This window comes from Rhinopithecus bieti, unplaced genomic scaffold (genome assembly GCF_001698545.2).
Source record: "Rhinopithecus bieti isolate Rb0 unplaced genomic scaffold, ASM169854v2 scaffold_574, whole genome shotgun sequence".
Classification (NCBI taxonomy): domain Eukaryota; kingdom Metazoa; phylum Chordata; class Mammalia; order Primates; family Cercopithecidae; genus Rhinopithecus; species Rhinopithecus bieti.
Genome location: NW_016803605.1, coordinates 4,569,698 through 4,583,728, shown reverse-complemented (window position 1 = coordinate 4,583,728; position 14,031 = coordinate 4,569,698). Strand labels below are relative to the sequence as shown.

The following is a 14,031-nucleotide window of genomic DNA, read 5'->3' as shown; positions in this document are numbered from 1 at the left end:
AAACTTACACCACCACTGTAAAGAGAAAACCAAAAACTCTTGCCAGAAATAGAAAGTAATTATATATATAATTATATATATATATAAAACTAGCTCAAAACAGTTGCCTGTCTCTGAGCCAGAGGCCTTCGCTCTAAGGAAAGTGAATGACCCTGGGGAGGGGCTGAGGACACAGTGTAAGAATTAAAGAAAGAGGAAAGAAACACAAAAGGTGGCTCGCCAGTCAAAACAGGTTTATTTTAGAGAAAACAAACCTGAGAGGGGATTCTGGCCAAGTTAGGTCAGAGCCACACTCTCTTACAGACTGAGAGTTTTTAAGGATTTAGGGTAGGAGAGTTTATCAGAGGTTTGGACTGCTTCTGTGTCTCTTTGTTGTGCTTATCTGGGAGGGAGAGTTGTGTATCTATTCCCACGCATTTTTCTGCGGCTGCAAGCATACCCACCGAGTCTGCTTTTAGCTCCCCTATCTTAGTGCACCTGAAGGGAAAGGAATGTGCTTATTAAGGTCCACTGTTTTACTGGGGCCCATTGTATGAGGGTGAAGTTTGGCAGTTACCCAAGAGACTTCCTTCTCTCCTCCCTCTGTGCCCGAGCTGTCTTATCTGTGTTTTCCTGTCTGCTCTTTCTGGCAGCTTGTAGTTAGAAGAGAAATGATTTCCTTGAAATGCATGGGCTAGAAAGGGGAGCTGGACCTTAAAGTGGCAGTGTTTGTCCAAGATGAGGGTGCTCCTGCTCTGTCACACTGAAGCACAAAGAGGAGACTTTCCCTTCGATGTAATTTACTATAATTGAAAGGACTGGGTGGGAACTGGAGAGGGAATTACTCTCTCTCAGTGACTCACGGCTGTGTCGTGTTGAGTGTGGACCCTCTAACCCACCACCAGAGTTATGTCACAGGCTGGCCCCAGGTCCGCTCTGCCCACATGCAGTCCATCAATTGCCATGACATGGGTTTTGCAAAACAGAAAGATTTATTCGCAAGGCCGCCAAGCAAGGAGGCAGGCGAGCAGCCCTCACATCTGCCTCCCTGAAGATAAGGCTTAGGGATGTTTAGGGGTTAGGGAAGTGGGGTGGTTGAAGTCGAGGGGGAAGGTGGTTGGTGGTGGGAAAAAGGAAGTAACAGGTTCATTCTGAACAAGTGTAGCTGGGGTTCACAGCTTTCACAGGACATAGGCACAGAAAATGGGGGTGTCAGCGTGGCCTGAGGGTAGAGTTTTTGGCCTTCCAACATCAAAAGGCCACCTCTGGGACACTTGCACAGGCCCAGTTGCAAGGTCAGTGGTCTCAACCAGTTGGAACTGGACAGAGGAGTTGGCTCAACTTCCTGAAAAACAACCGAAGCGATCATCGCCATGGTGACCTGTGAATGTTATCCATGGTAGCTGGTGAAGGTCAAGTTTCAGCATTCAGTGATGACGACTTCAGCTTCATGGGCAAAGGGGAAAAAAAATAAAAAGCAAGTGACCATAAGCCACAGAGCAGGCACTGATGACACTTACCCCTCAGTTTCAGTTCTGACACCCTCCTTCCTGTCAGTGCTGTGCTAGGCCAGGGGGTTCAGAGACCGATGAACCAGTCGGGCCTCTTTTCTGACCACTTCCATGGCTGTGTGTGTGTGTGTGTGTGTGTGTGTGTTTACAACAACACTCAGTGATTTGACACTTGCTGCTCACGTGCTGGGTCCATGGCGTTTTGCTGTCTAGCATCATGCTTGGCTCCCTTACTCACACCCATTCCATACACACAGAACCAAAACATGGGCAAATTCACAGGCCAGATGTAAACCTTAAAGGTAGGCCAGTCAAGTGAACAGTAGAGCTGCCTCTGTTGTGTCTGTGTGCACAGGAGTCTGCCCCGACTGTCCCGTCTGAACGGGCCCTTTCGTCCCTCCTCTGGCATGCTGTGGTTTTCTCATAGAACTCAAAACCCTATGTCATTATTTAGTTTATGTATTTGTTTATTGTTTGTTGTATGTCTCCCCAAGTAAATGGCAGGTTCCCTGAAGCTAGGGGTGTTGCCCTTGGTAACTCTGTATCCCAGTCCACTGCCTGGCATGGAGTCAGCACTGAAATATTTATCAAATGCACGAGCACTCATAATTTACATGAGGCTCTCAAAAAGACTGAGTGATTCAACAGAGATTGAGGTCATTGGTTGAGAGACTATGACAGAAGCAGTTCCCAATAATTAAAAGTTGTATATTTTATGAGATGGCTGTCAAGACTAGTGTATATAGTGTTTTGCGATACATTGTTTTCAGGTTTAACTCTGGAGGCCACTGGGATTTTGGAGAACTTTGGGAATATATTTCCAGTGATGTCCTCATGTTTCAGAATTTCATTATAAGAAGTTTACAAAGTGAGATTTGTCCTGTGATTTAAATGGGAATAATCGAACTCCTCACTAAACTCAGTAAGCATAAAGATTTGAATGCTGATGTGCTTTCAGGCATTGGAAGGAACTTATGGAAAAAACGTCTGTCTTTTTTGAAATGACCGAAACGTTCACCCTGGAAAATATGTTTGCTATGGAACTGCACAAACACACGGATGTTCTCAATGAGATTGTCACAGCAGCAATCAAGGAGGTTGCCATTGAGAAGGTAAGACTTCAGTTAAAAACAGGCTGGAGAAAACAGAGTCTTCTTTTAATTCAAAAAGAAAATAGGGAGACCTCATCTCTACTAAAAGAAAAAAATTAGCTGGGTGTGGTGGCATGCCTTTAGTCCTAACTTCTTGGGAGGCTGAGGTGGGAGGATCACTTGAACCTAGAAGGTGGAAGCTGCAGTGACCTGTGATCGCACCATGGCACTCCAGCCTGGGTGACAGGGTGAGACATTTTCTGTCTCAAAGAAGAAAAACAAACAGAAAAGAGAAAACATATTTGCTTTAGTACCTGCTGTACTTCAGTAATAAAGAGTTATATTAAATACAATTTCTGTTTTAATTAAATTCTTTATTGTTCCCAATTGTAGTTTCATTTTCCATTGTTTAAAAAAATTTTCTTATTTTTTTATTTATTTATTTTGCCATTGATTTTAAATAGAAGTAATAGATATTGATGGTAGAAAATTGAAAAAAATTCATAATCCCACCACTTGAAAATTATTAACTTTTTAGTGTATTTCTTTCCCTACTTCAAAATGCATGCACACACATATACATATGCATACACACATACTACTCACATATGTGCATATACGCCCATGCATTTGTGTGCACAAACATACACATACACAGGTACACACATACACATACCCCTACACATACATGCACATACATGTATACAGTCATGTGTCACCTAATGGTGGGGACACATTCTGAGAAATGTCTCCTGAGTTGATTCGTGTTTGTGCAAACAAACCTAGCTGGGATGACTACTGCACACCTAGGCTGTTGGCTAGAGCCTATTGCTCTAGACTGCAAGACCTGTACGCCAGGGCTGACTATATTGGTACTGTCAGCCATTGCTAACCTAGTAGTACGTGTGTATCTCATATAGAGAAGGTACAGCCAAAATATGGTCTAATAATCTATGGCGACCACCATTGGTATATGAGATTCATCCACTGGCTGAAAGTGTCCTTATGCAGTAGCATGACCTGTAACATAGCCCCCCCCCCCTTTAGATATTCCACACTGTATATATCACATGCTATATACCATGTTAGACACATATGCCATGGAAACACACAAAATATACATACAGTGTGCACACAGCATACCTAACATATACACATAATGTATATACAGTGTACATATTGCACATATGTACACACAGTGTACCTTAATATATACAGTACACATAATCGTACACTATGTTTCTTGTACACACAATGTACACACAGCTGTAACCTAATATGCACAACATATCATATAATGTACACACATAATACATATACAACAATGCTCAATGCTACCTAATATACACATGACAACACAATATACACACATGTATACATATACACACAGTGTACACAATATACCAAACGTATGCATAATATACATATAATGTACACACGTACATATGTATACACATATACATCTGTATTGATACAGATTTTTTTTTGAAACGGGGTCTCCCTATGTTGCCAAGGCTGGTCATGAACTCTTGGGCTCAAGCAACCTGCTCACCTTGACTTCCTAAAGTGTTAGGATTACAGGCATGAGCTACCGCCCCCTGCCTCGATACAGATTGTTTTGAATATGGAATCATAAGAGACATATCACTTTGTAATTTGTTTTTTGTGACAGTAGAGTAAGCACAGGGGCAGGATCTCATAACTGTGCAGGCTTCGGGGGCAGACTGTGAGGTTTAGATCCTGTTTCTGGGGCTCAGTAGCTAAGCCTCATGTCTGAGTCTCAGTTGCCATCTCTGTAAAATGTGGGTGATAATAATCCCTACCAATATAATTTGAGGTATTTGCTTTGAAGACTGAATGAGATCATGTATGTGACATGCTTACCTGCCACATAGCAAATGCTTGATAGGTGACTATTATTACCATAACAGAATCCCAACTTTTCAGGAAACAGACCCAGGACTCCAATTGCGTTGTTAGCCAAAAGCAAGCTAAGGCAGGTGTTTTTGGGTTGGGGCTCGGTCTTTTCAGTTCATGTGCCTGAATCATTCTTTTTCTATTCCTGAACAGGCTGTGAAGGAAATCCTAGACACGTGGGAAAATATGAAATTCACTGTAGTCAAGTATTACAAAGGCACACAGGAGCGAGGCTACATCCTGGGTTCTGTTGATGAAATTATTCAGTCTCTTGATGACAACACTTTCAACCTGCAGAGCATCTCAGGAAGCAGATTTGTGGGGCCTTTTCTGCAAACTGTTCACAAATGGGAAAAAACGCTTTCTCTAATAGGAGAAGTCATTGAGGTGAGAGAAAAGATGAACAGAAGATGGATTAGAGCCAGTGCATAGCAGTAGCTTATATATAAGGATATTTTGTGCTTAGAACTTTTATATGAGGATATTTTGTGCTTAGAAACAAATGATCCTCTTTCATACTTTTTTGTCTTGATTTATGTTGAGGGCAAGAGTGCATGATCAAAGGAATTGATCTAAGTTTTATTTTAGTGAATGATTTTCATTTCCAAGATTCTTAATTGCTTCTTTTTCGTATATCTCTGTTTTTCTTTGATACTGTCCTGTTCTTGTTGCAAGGATGCTTTTGCCTCCTTGATGACGCTGACAATTAGAAGCATTTATTTTACATTCCTTTTCAGATTTCTCTACGCTTGTTTTTTAAATGCCTGTTGATTCTCTCTTATGGTGGTGGGTTTTCCTCTGTGTGATTTTGGTTTTTTTTTCTAGCTCATCTCACATGTATTTTTATTTTTTCTTGTGTTTGCTTCACTTTGTCATCTGTTCTTGCAGCCTCTTTAACCTGGGGCCTGTCACACTGGGACGTAGCAAGGTCTTATAGTAGGTGGTTTGGGGCTTTCTTCCTTTTGGGCAACACTTGTCCAGACCTCTGGGAGCAACCCAGGCTCACTGCACCATTTTTGTGCAGTTGCCTTTTTTTCCTCCCCAGACCACAGGCAAGCACCTTGTTTTTGGCCACAATCCAAGCCTTGGGTGGGATGAAGCCAGGTCTGGTTCACTGGCCAAGTGTGTGATCAGGCCTCCCTCATGCCTGGGCTTCCTTGCCTTGCTTTTTTGTTCATTTGTTTGTTTTGTCTATGACTTTGTGTTAGCGGACACTCATATGTAGGATATAGCACGGTTTTTTAATTTGTGAGTTAAAAACATTTTTTTTTAGATGGAGTCTTGCTCTGTCGCCCAGGTGGGAGTGCAGTGGCGCCATCTCGGCTCACTGCAACCTCTGCCAGCTGGGTTCAAGTGGTTCTCCTGCCTCAGCCTCCAGAGTAGTTGGGATGACAGGCATGTGCTACTATGCCTGGCTAATTTTTGTATTTTTAGTAGAGATGGGGTTTCACCATGTTGGCCAGGCTGGTCTTGAAATCCTGACCTCAAGTGACCTGCCCACCTTGGGCTCCCAAAGTGTTGGAACTACAGGCATGAGCCACCATGTTCAGTCAAAAAAATTTTTTATTGAGGTGAAATTTACATAACATAAAACTAGCTATTGTAAAGTGCACAATTCAGTGACATTTTGTACATTCACAGTGTTGTGCAGCTACCACCTCTAGTTCCAGATTTTCGTCAAACCAAAAGAAAAGCCAGTACCCTTTAAGCAGTCGCTCCCTACCCATCTCCTCACCCCAGCATCTGGCAACCTCCAGTCTGTTTTCTGTGTCAATGGATTTACCTATTTTGGGTATTTCATATAAGTGGAATGACACGATATATGATCCTTTACGTCTGACTTTTGTCACTTAGCATGATGTTTTCCAGGTTCATCCGTGTTTTAGCGTGTGTCAGTGCTTCCATCCTTTTTATGGCCCAATAATATTAAATCATGTGGATTGATCACATGTTGTTTTTCTGTTCATTGACTGATAGACATTTGGGTTGTTTTCACCCTTTGACTATTGTGAACAGTGCTGCCGTCAGCATTCATGTACAACTGCTTGAGTCCCTGTTTTCACTTCTTTTGAGTCAATACCTAGGAGTGGACTTGCTGGGCACATGGTACTTGGCTCACTTTTTGCATGGCTTTGGCATGGCCTGTCCTTAGTTGTTGTGGGTCACAGGCTTCACCCCCTTCTCATAACTAGACGTTTTCCTACCTGTGCTGGGCTGCATGGAGAGCTTTCTTTTGCTTTAGAGCGTGGCCATTAGTTATGCTTTCCTCATCATTCACATTCATTGGAGTGGAGGGGAGCTGGCCATGCAGGTGCTCACTCTGTCACCTTGCCTGGAAGGTCCTTCCACCTGGGTTGATTTGGGTCTGTCCCGTGTCAGGGTGGGGCTTTGCCATCCATTCCTGGAGATATCTGATAACACCTGCTGACACTGACCTTTTGTACATTTACAGATTTGGATGTTGGTTCAGAGAAAATGGATGTATCTTGAAAGTATTTTTATTGGTGGAGATATAAGATCACAACTCCCGGAAGAGGCAAAAAAGTTTGACAACATCGATAGAGTATTTAAAAGGGCAAGTGACTCACTTGTATTTTAGTAATGAAAGAAGGGCAGTGTTTTGAGATGTTTGTACTTTTTTATTTGCACATTGTATTTTCTCCATTGGTAGCTTCTCTCTCATTTTTTAGAGACAGGGTTTTGCTCCGTTGCCCAGGCTGGAGTGCAGTGATGTGATCATGGCTCTCTGTAGCCTCAAACTCATGGGCTAAAGAGATCCTCCTACCTCAGCCTCCCAAACAGCTGGGACTACAGGCATGTGCTGCCATGCCCAGCTAATTAAAACATTTTTACAGGGATAGGATCTTGCTACGTTGTCCAGGCTGGTCTCAAACTCCTAGCTTGAAGTGACTCTCCCACATCAGCCTCCCAAAGCACTGGGATTACAGGCATGAGTCACCTTGCCCGGCCCACTAGTAGCTTCTGAATTTTTCCTGTCATTATTTATGACCCTAATCTGTCTAGTAAAAATTCCCATTTGATTTTAGCTGCTGGCGTATGACACTGAATCTTTTTTACATTTATTATAAAAGCAATATTTGCTTGTTTAAAATATTTTGAAAACGTAGAACAGTGGAAAAATGTATCTCTCATGGTTCTGTCACTTTAACATGTCAACATATTCCTTTTATCTTTTCCTATGTGTATACATTTAAAAGCATAATTGTAATCATATTGTGTACAACTTTATGTCATAATTTTCTCTTAATATTATGAGAAACATTTCATATTAGGAAGTCATCTGAGGAAATATTTTCATGGCTCTCTATATTCCAGTGAGTGGGCTGACATTAGTTTAGTTGATTATTCTCTAGTAATTTGACATTTTGTTTGAACAGAGTTATTTGCCTTCATAAATAATGTGCAGGTTCTTGCCTAATGCTTTTTCCATAGTTAGAGTGAATATCTTAAGATAGATTGTTAGAAAGCAAATTGCCCGTGAAAGGGTGTGTGTATTTTAAAGTCATCTCCAGAAAGGGTTGGACTGGTCATCACAGTGGCTGGTCGTTAGTGTGGCTGGGATTTTAACCCAGCTCATTTGCTCTCAAAGCCTGGGTATTTTGCTACTTAGCTTTGCTGCTGTGTTCTTTAATTAGAGGTGGCCAGTTCATGTTTTGGTCTCTTTTATCCACTAGCGTTTATAATTGTTTCATACCCATTTGCATAAGCTCTTTTTTTAAACTTAAAAGAATTATACAACACATATCAGGCCGGGCACGGTGACTCACACCTGTAATCCCAGGACTTTGGGAGGCCGAGGTGGGCGATCACTTGAAGTCAGGAGTTTGAGACCAGCCTGGCCAATGTGGTGAAACCCCATCTCTTCTAAAAATACAGAAAAATTAGCCAAACGTGGTGGTGCATGCCTGTAATCCCAGCTACTCAGGAGGCTGAGGTGGGAGGATTGCTTGAACCCGGGAGGTGAAGGTTGCAGTGAGCTGAGATGTCGACACTGCACTCTAGCCTGGGTGACAGAGTGAGACTGCCTCAAAAAAAAAAAAAAGAAGAAGAAGAAGAACATGACAAGTATCAATTCATTACAGAATGCTTTAGAAATTACAAAAAGCCAAGAAAAAAAAGAAAGGAAGAAAAAAGTACCTATCATCCCCTTGCCCAGGGTAACCATTTTCACAGTTGAGCATGTAGCTTTCCGGAATGTTTATTCCTGCACAAACATACAAATATATATAGATAAATAAATAACATTCGACAAAATAGGATCATTCTTTTTTTTTTTTTTTTTTTTTTTTTTTTTTTTAAAAGAACGAGTTCTTGCTTTGGTTGCCAGTGATCATAGCTCACTGGCAAGCTTCCAACCTTCCAACTCCTGGGCTCCTATGATCCTCGCCTTGGCCTCCCAGGTAGCTGGGACTACAGGTGTGCACCACCACACCTAGCTAACTTAAAAAAAAAAAAAGGTTTTTTTTTTTCTTTTTTTTAGTAGCGATGGAGTTTTGCTCTATCGCCCAGGCTGGTCTCAGACTCCTGGCCTCAAACGATCCTCCTGCCTTACTCTCCCAAAGCACTGGGTTTACAGGCATGAAACTAGAATCATTCTTACCAATATCATTGGCTATTTTCATTGAACAACTTGACGTATTTCAATAAATAAACATCGAAATTATCACTCACAGCAGATGACTGACCTGTTGCTGGACATTGAGGCTATTTCTTTCTTTTTCTGCTGTGGTGAAGAAGCTGCTGTGAATATTCTGTATATACAAATCGCTCACGGTGGAGTTGCCAGCTTCTTTTACTCAGCAAATGTTGATTGGGTTACTGGGTGTAAGCACTGCTGTAGGGTGGGGTGGAACCCATCAGTGAACAAAACAAAAAATCCTTTCCCCGTGCAGCTGGCCGCCTTATGGGATAACGAAAAGAAAAACCAGAAACCAGTTAGTTACATGTAGTATGTCAGAAGGTGCTAAGGATACGCATGTTTAAAAATGATAAACTGATCCCCTGAAAGCCGATGGCATTGGGCAGCTTGTCAGTTTGGTCTCTGCTGTGCCTGGGCTCTGGCGCGTGCCTGTTGGGGGTCAAAAACAGTGTGTCTGCTCTCCCTGCTCACCCTGCTTGATGGCTGTCCTCTGTCCTGGTCCAGATCATGGGCGAGACCTTAAAAGACCCCGTGATCAAGAGGTGCTGTGAAGCCCCAAACCGCCTCAGCGACCTACAGAATGTCAGCGAGGGCCTGGAGAAATGCCAGAAAAGCCTCAACGACTACTTAGATTCGAAGAGAAACGCTTTCCCGAGGTTCTTCTTCATTTCTGACGATGAGCTGCTCAGCATTCTGGGGAGCAGTGACCCACTCTGCGTCCAGGAGCACATGATCAAGGTTGGCCCTCTGGGTGGGCAGGGGCTCCCCGTGTAAGCCTTAGAACCGCCTTCGGTCCTCCCTGGTTCCCTTTGCCATGAGGTTCAACCCAAAAGGTTAAGACTGAAATGTTGTTAGAGTTGGGTTTTTGGTTTGTTTTCTGAGATAGGGTCTGGCTCTGTTGCCCAGGCTGGAGTGCAGTGGTGCAGTTCGTGGCTCACTGCAGCCTCGACGTCCCTGACTCTAGTGATCTGCCACCTCAGCTTCCTGAGTCGCTGGGACCACAAGTGCACACTACCATGCCTGGCTATTTTTTATATATTTTTTTGGAGAGATGGGGTCTCATTATGTTGCCCAGGCTGGTCCCTAACTCCTGAGCTCAAGCGATCCTCCCACCTCAGCCTCCCGAAGTGCTGGGATTGCAGGTGTGAACCACCGCACTCAGCCCTGGAGTTTTAATTTGAAGCGTAAGCCTGACGATATTCACTCAGTCTGAAATCACACCAGATTCAGCGCTTTTTCCACAGTCCAAAACCTTTCCTTTTATAAACTAAAAAAAAATAAAAAATAAAAAATACAGAAATATACGAAGACTAATATATTAAACAGAGAGGCATTAGAGGATAGTGGTTTCACACATGGACTCTAGAACCAGACGGCTGGGGTTCAAATCTTTGCTCTATTCTGAGTTTCTGTGTGACCTTCGGCAAGTTACTTGATCTCCCTGGACATCAGTTTCCTCATCTGTGAACGGACATAACCCCAATAGTTACCTGTTTCGGTGGAGCTGCTATAAAGATGGAATGAGTTACTATTTATAAAGCACTTTGAACAGTGCCTGCTTTGCAATGTTGGCTAAACAACCCTCTCCACTACCCAAAATTGGCACGTGTTACCATTTAGTCATATTTGGTTTGTGTCTTTTTTTTGTAAAGTTGTACAGATTTGCAATACTCTTTGTCCCCATCCCCATTCATACTTCCTCTACTTTCTTTTTTTTTTTTTTGAGATGGAGTCTCACTGTGTCACCCAGGCTGGAGTGCAGTGGCGCGATCTCAGCTCACTGCAACTTCCACCTCCTGGGTTCACGCCATTCTCCTGCCTCAGCCTCCCGAGTAGCTGGGACTACAGGCGCCCGCCACTGTCATGAATTTGTTATGATTCCTTCCAAACCATAATTTCATACTTTTTAAATAAATGTATATGTATCCATGAACCATTTCTGGAATGGCAGGAAACAACAGAGAAAACTGTCCCTTGTGATGGCGAACAGAGGTTGGCCAGACATGATCTTTGGCCTGCTAATCAAAGCTCTTTATCTAGCGTCAGCCCGGGCAGGGGCTCTGAGCCTCGGCACTACTGGCATTTGGGGCTGGATGATCTTTGCCGTGGGTGCTGTCCTGTGCATTACAGGATATTATGTAGCATCCCTGATCGCAACTTACTAGATGTCAGTAGCACCCCCTCCCTAGTTATGACAACCAGAAACATCTCCAGACATTGCCAATGTCCCCTGGTGGCAAAATCATCCCCGGTTGAGAATCAATATTGCAGCGTAATTCCTCCATTCCAAATTAACAGAGCACTTAGGAACAAGTGTTTTCTTCCATACTTTCTGTTTAATTAATGCTGACTTCCTTCTTAATGTAAAATTCATGTTTTTGACTGCATGTTTTTCCTTTGAGAAATTCTCAAAGGATTGTTTCTTTTTTTTTTTTTTTTTTTGAGATGGGGCCTTGCTTTGTTGCCCAGCCTGGAGTCAGTGGTGTGATCACAGCTCATTGCAGCCTCTACCTCCTGGGCTCAAGCAGTCCTCCTGCCTCAGCCTCCTAAAGTGGTGGGATTACAGCCATGAGCTATTGTGCCTGGCCTTCTGCTTCCACTTTTGTAAACAAGTATTTTACTGTTACAGAAAAATATAGTATCAGGAATACTTCATTTACTGTTTGCCTCTTTTGGAGACCTCTGATTTTATTCTTTAAAGTCTATTTGTTGCCTTCCTCTCCTCTCTGATTTGCGAGTGCCTTGTACTATATGGTGGGCCCTAAAGGACCCATTGTCCTAAATGTTATTCTAATTAATAACAATGATAATAATCAGCAAATGCCACGTGTTTAACAGTGTGCTGGCATTCAACTCACATGGTTTCATTTGATTCTCCCAAGCCCACCTTGGTAAGTGCCATGATTATGTTTATTCCAGGCAGAGAGAGGAGGAGCAACTCACCCATAGTTGCTCAACTGGATAGTGGGGAAGCTGGGATTCCACCACAGGCCTCTGTTCCCCAGCCTGGGGTGTTAATCACCCTTCTGCCTCCTCCACGTTCCACTGGCTCTTGTGTCCAGATATCTCCCCACTCCAGCAGGGTTAGGGACAGAGTCTGTCTTCTTTTCCTTTCTGTTTTCAATCCTCCACAGATCTTTGCACAGTGTAGAGTAAATGAAAGTCCCCAATAAGTGTCTTTCGGATGAGCACACAGGTGGGTGAACGACATCCATCTTGCCTGTGATCTCGGCTCAGTGGTTGCCATTGCTTTCATTGTGGCAGCTCTGCTGGATGAAGCACTGCTGGCTGGTCTTTGATTCCAGAACTCAGTGCAGGTCTTACAGGGCCGCCTCTCCCTGTTTTGCAGATGTACGACAACATAGCATCGCTGAGGTTTAACGACGGCGATAGTGGAGAAAAACTGGTGTCTGCGATGATTTCAGCAGAAGGAGAAGTCATGGAGTTTCGGAAGATCGTGCGGGCCGAAGGGCGCGTGGAGGACTGGATGACGGCAGTTTTGAATGAAATGAGAAGAACTAATAGACTAATTACCAAAGAGGCTATTTTTAGATACTGTGAAGACAGAAGCAGGCAAGTCTGTGAATATGAACGTGCATTGCTCTATCCTATTCGTAGTCATAATGGATTAATTTTAAGGGCTTGGAGTAGATTGACTGACATTCCAAATGAGGTTTTATTATTTTGCAATAGGTAATTAGTGGACAGATAGATGTCTTTATTTTTATTTTTTTGAGACAGGGTCTTGCTCTGTCACCCAGGCTGGAGTAAAGTGGCACAATGGCTCACTGCAGCCTTGACCTCCCGGGTTCAAGAGATCCTCCCACCTCAGCCTTCAGTGTAGCTGGGACTACCAGGCATGGGAATTACCATGCCTGGCTAATTTTGTACTTTTTTGTAGAGAGGGAGTCTCACTGTGTTGCCCAGGCTGGTCTCAAACTCCTGGGCTCAAGTGATCCTCCCACCTTGGCCTCCCGAAGTGCTGGGATTACAGGTGTGAGCCACTGCACCCGGGCAAGCTAGCAGTCTTTAGTGTATGTGCTGCCGAAGCGAGCTGCCTTTTTTTTTCTTTAACAAGGAGAGAAAATTCAAAATAAATTCTGATCATACTATGAAGATGGGAAGAATCTTGGTAAGATAGGGCAGTATTTTCTCAAAATTTAAATGAAATTCAAATGCACAAGCAAGACTCTGGGCAAGAAATCTGATGTTATAGTAAGAACGATTGTGAGAATCTGGAGGATTTATAGCCGGATGGGTACTGAATTTTACCTATGACATTGGAATTATTTTATTTTATTTTATTTTTATTTTATTTTATTTTATTTTTTTTGAGACGGAGTCTCGCTCTGTCGCCCAGGCTGGAGTGCAGTGGCCGGATCTCAGCTCACTGCAAGCTCCGCCTCCCGGGTTTACGCCATTCTCCTGCCTCAGTCTCCCGAGTAGCTGGGACTACAGGCGCCCGCCACCTCGCCCGGCTAGTTTTTGTATTTTTAGTAGAGACGGGGTTTCACCGTGTTAGCCAGGATGGTCTCGATCTCCTGACCTCGTGATCCGCCCGTCTCGGCCTCCCAAAGTGCTGGGATTACAGGCTTGAGCCACCGCGCCCGGCCGACATTGGAATTATTTTAAGCATGAAAGAAATAGATCCCAAAGTAAGAAACTGGCCTGTCCTGAGATCTTGTCTGCTACATCTATGAGTCATTTCAGGATGCCTGTGATTTTGGTAATTTTCCTACTCATCTCCTTACAGACATTGCTCCAAGAAAAGGGCCCTATCTCTATTACATACTCATCCCCTCTCCATTTGGTATGGGTATATCCATTTCTGTAATAAAAACAAAACAAAACAAAATGGAAAAAAAAAAAAAAA

At 43.2% G+C, this 14,031-nt stretch overlaps 1 protein-coding gene across 1 annotated transcript in view; it reads left to right on the top strand.

The window, feature by feature from the left end:
* Nucleotides 1–14,031, top strand: part of DNAH10 (dynein axonemal heavy chain 10) — a 189,967-nt gene that overhangs the window by 73,932 nt on the left and 102,004 nt on the right. The window contains 5 exon segments of the mRNA XM_017888965.1: nt 2,449–2,602; nt 4,652–4,885; nt 6,951–7,073; nt 9,663–9,896; nt 12,508–12,731. Coding sequence (XP_017744454.1) covers nt 2,449–2,602; nt 4,652–4,885; nt 6,951–7,073; nt 9,663–9,896; nt 12,508–12,731 — 969 coding nt within the window.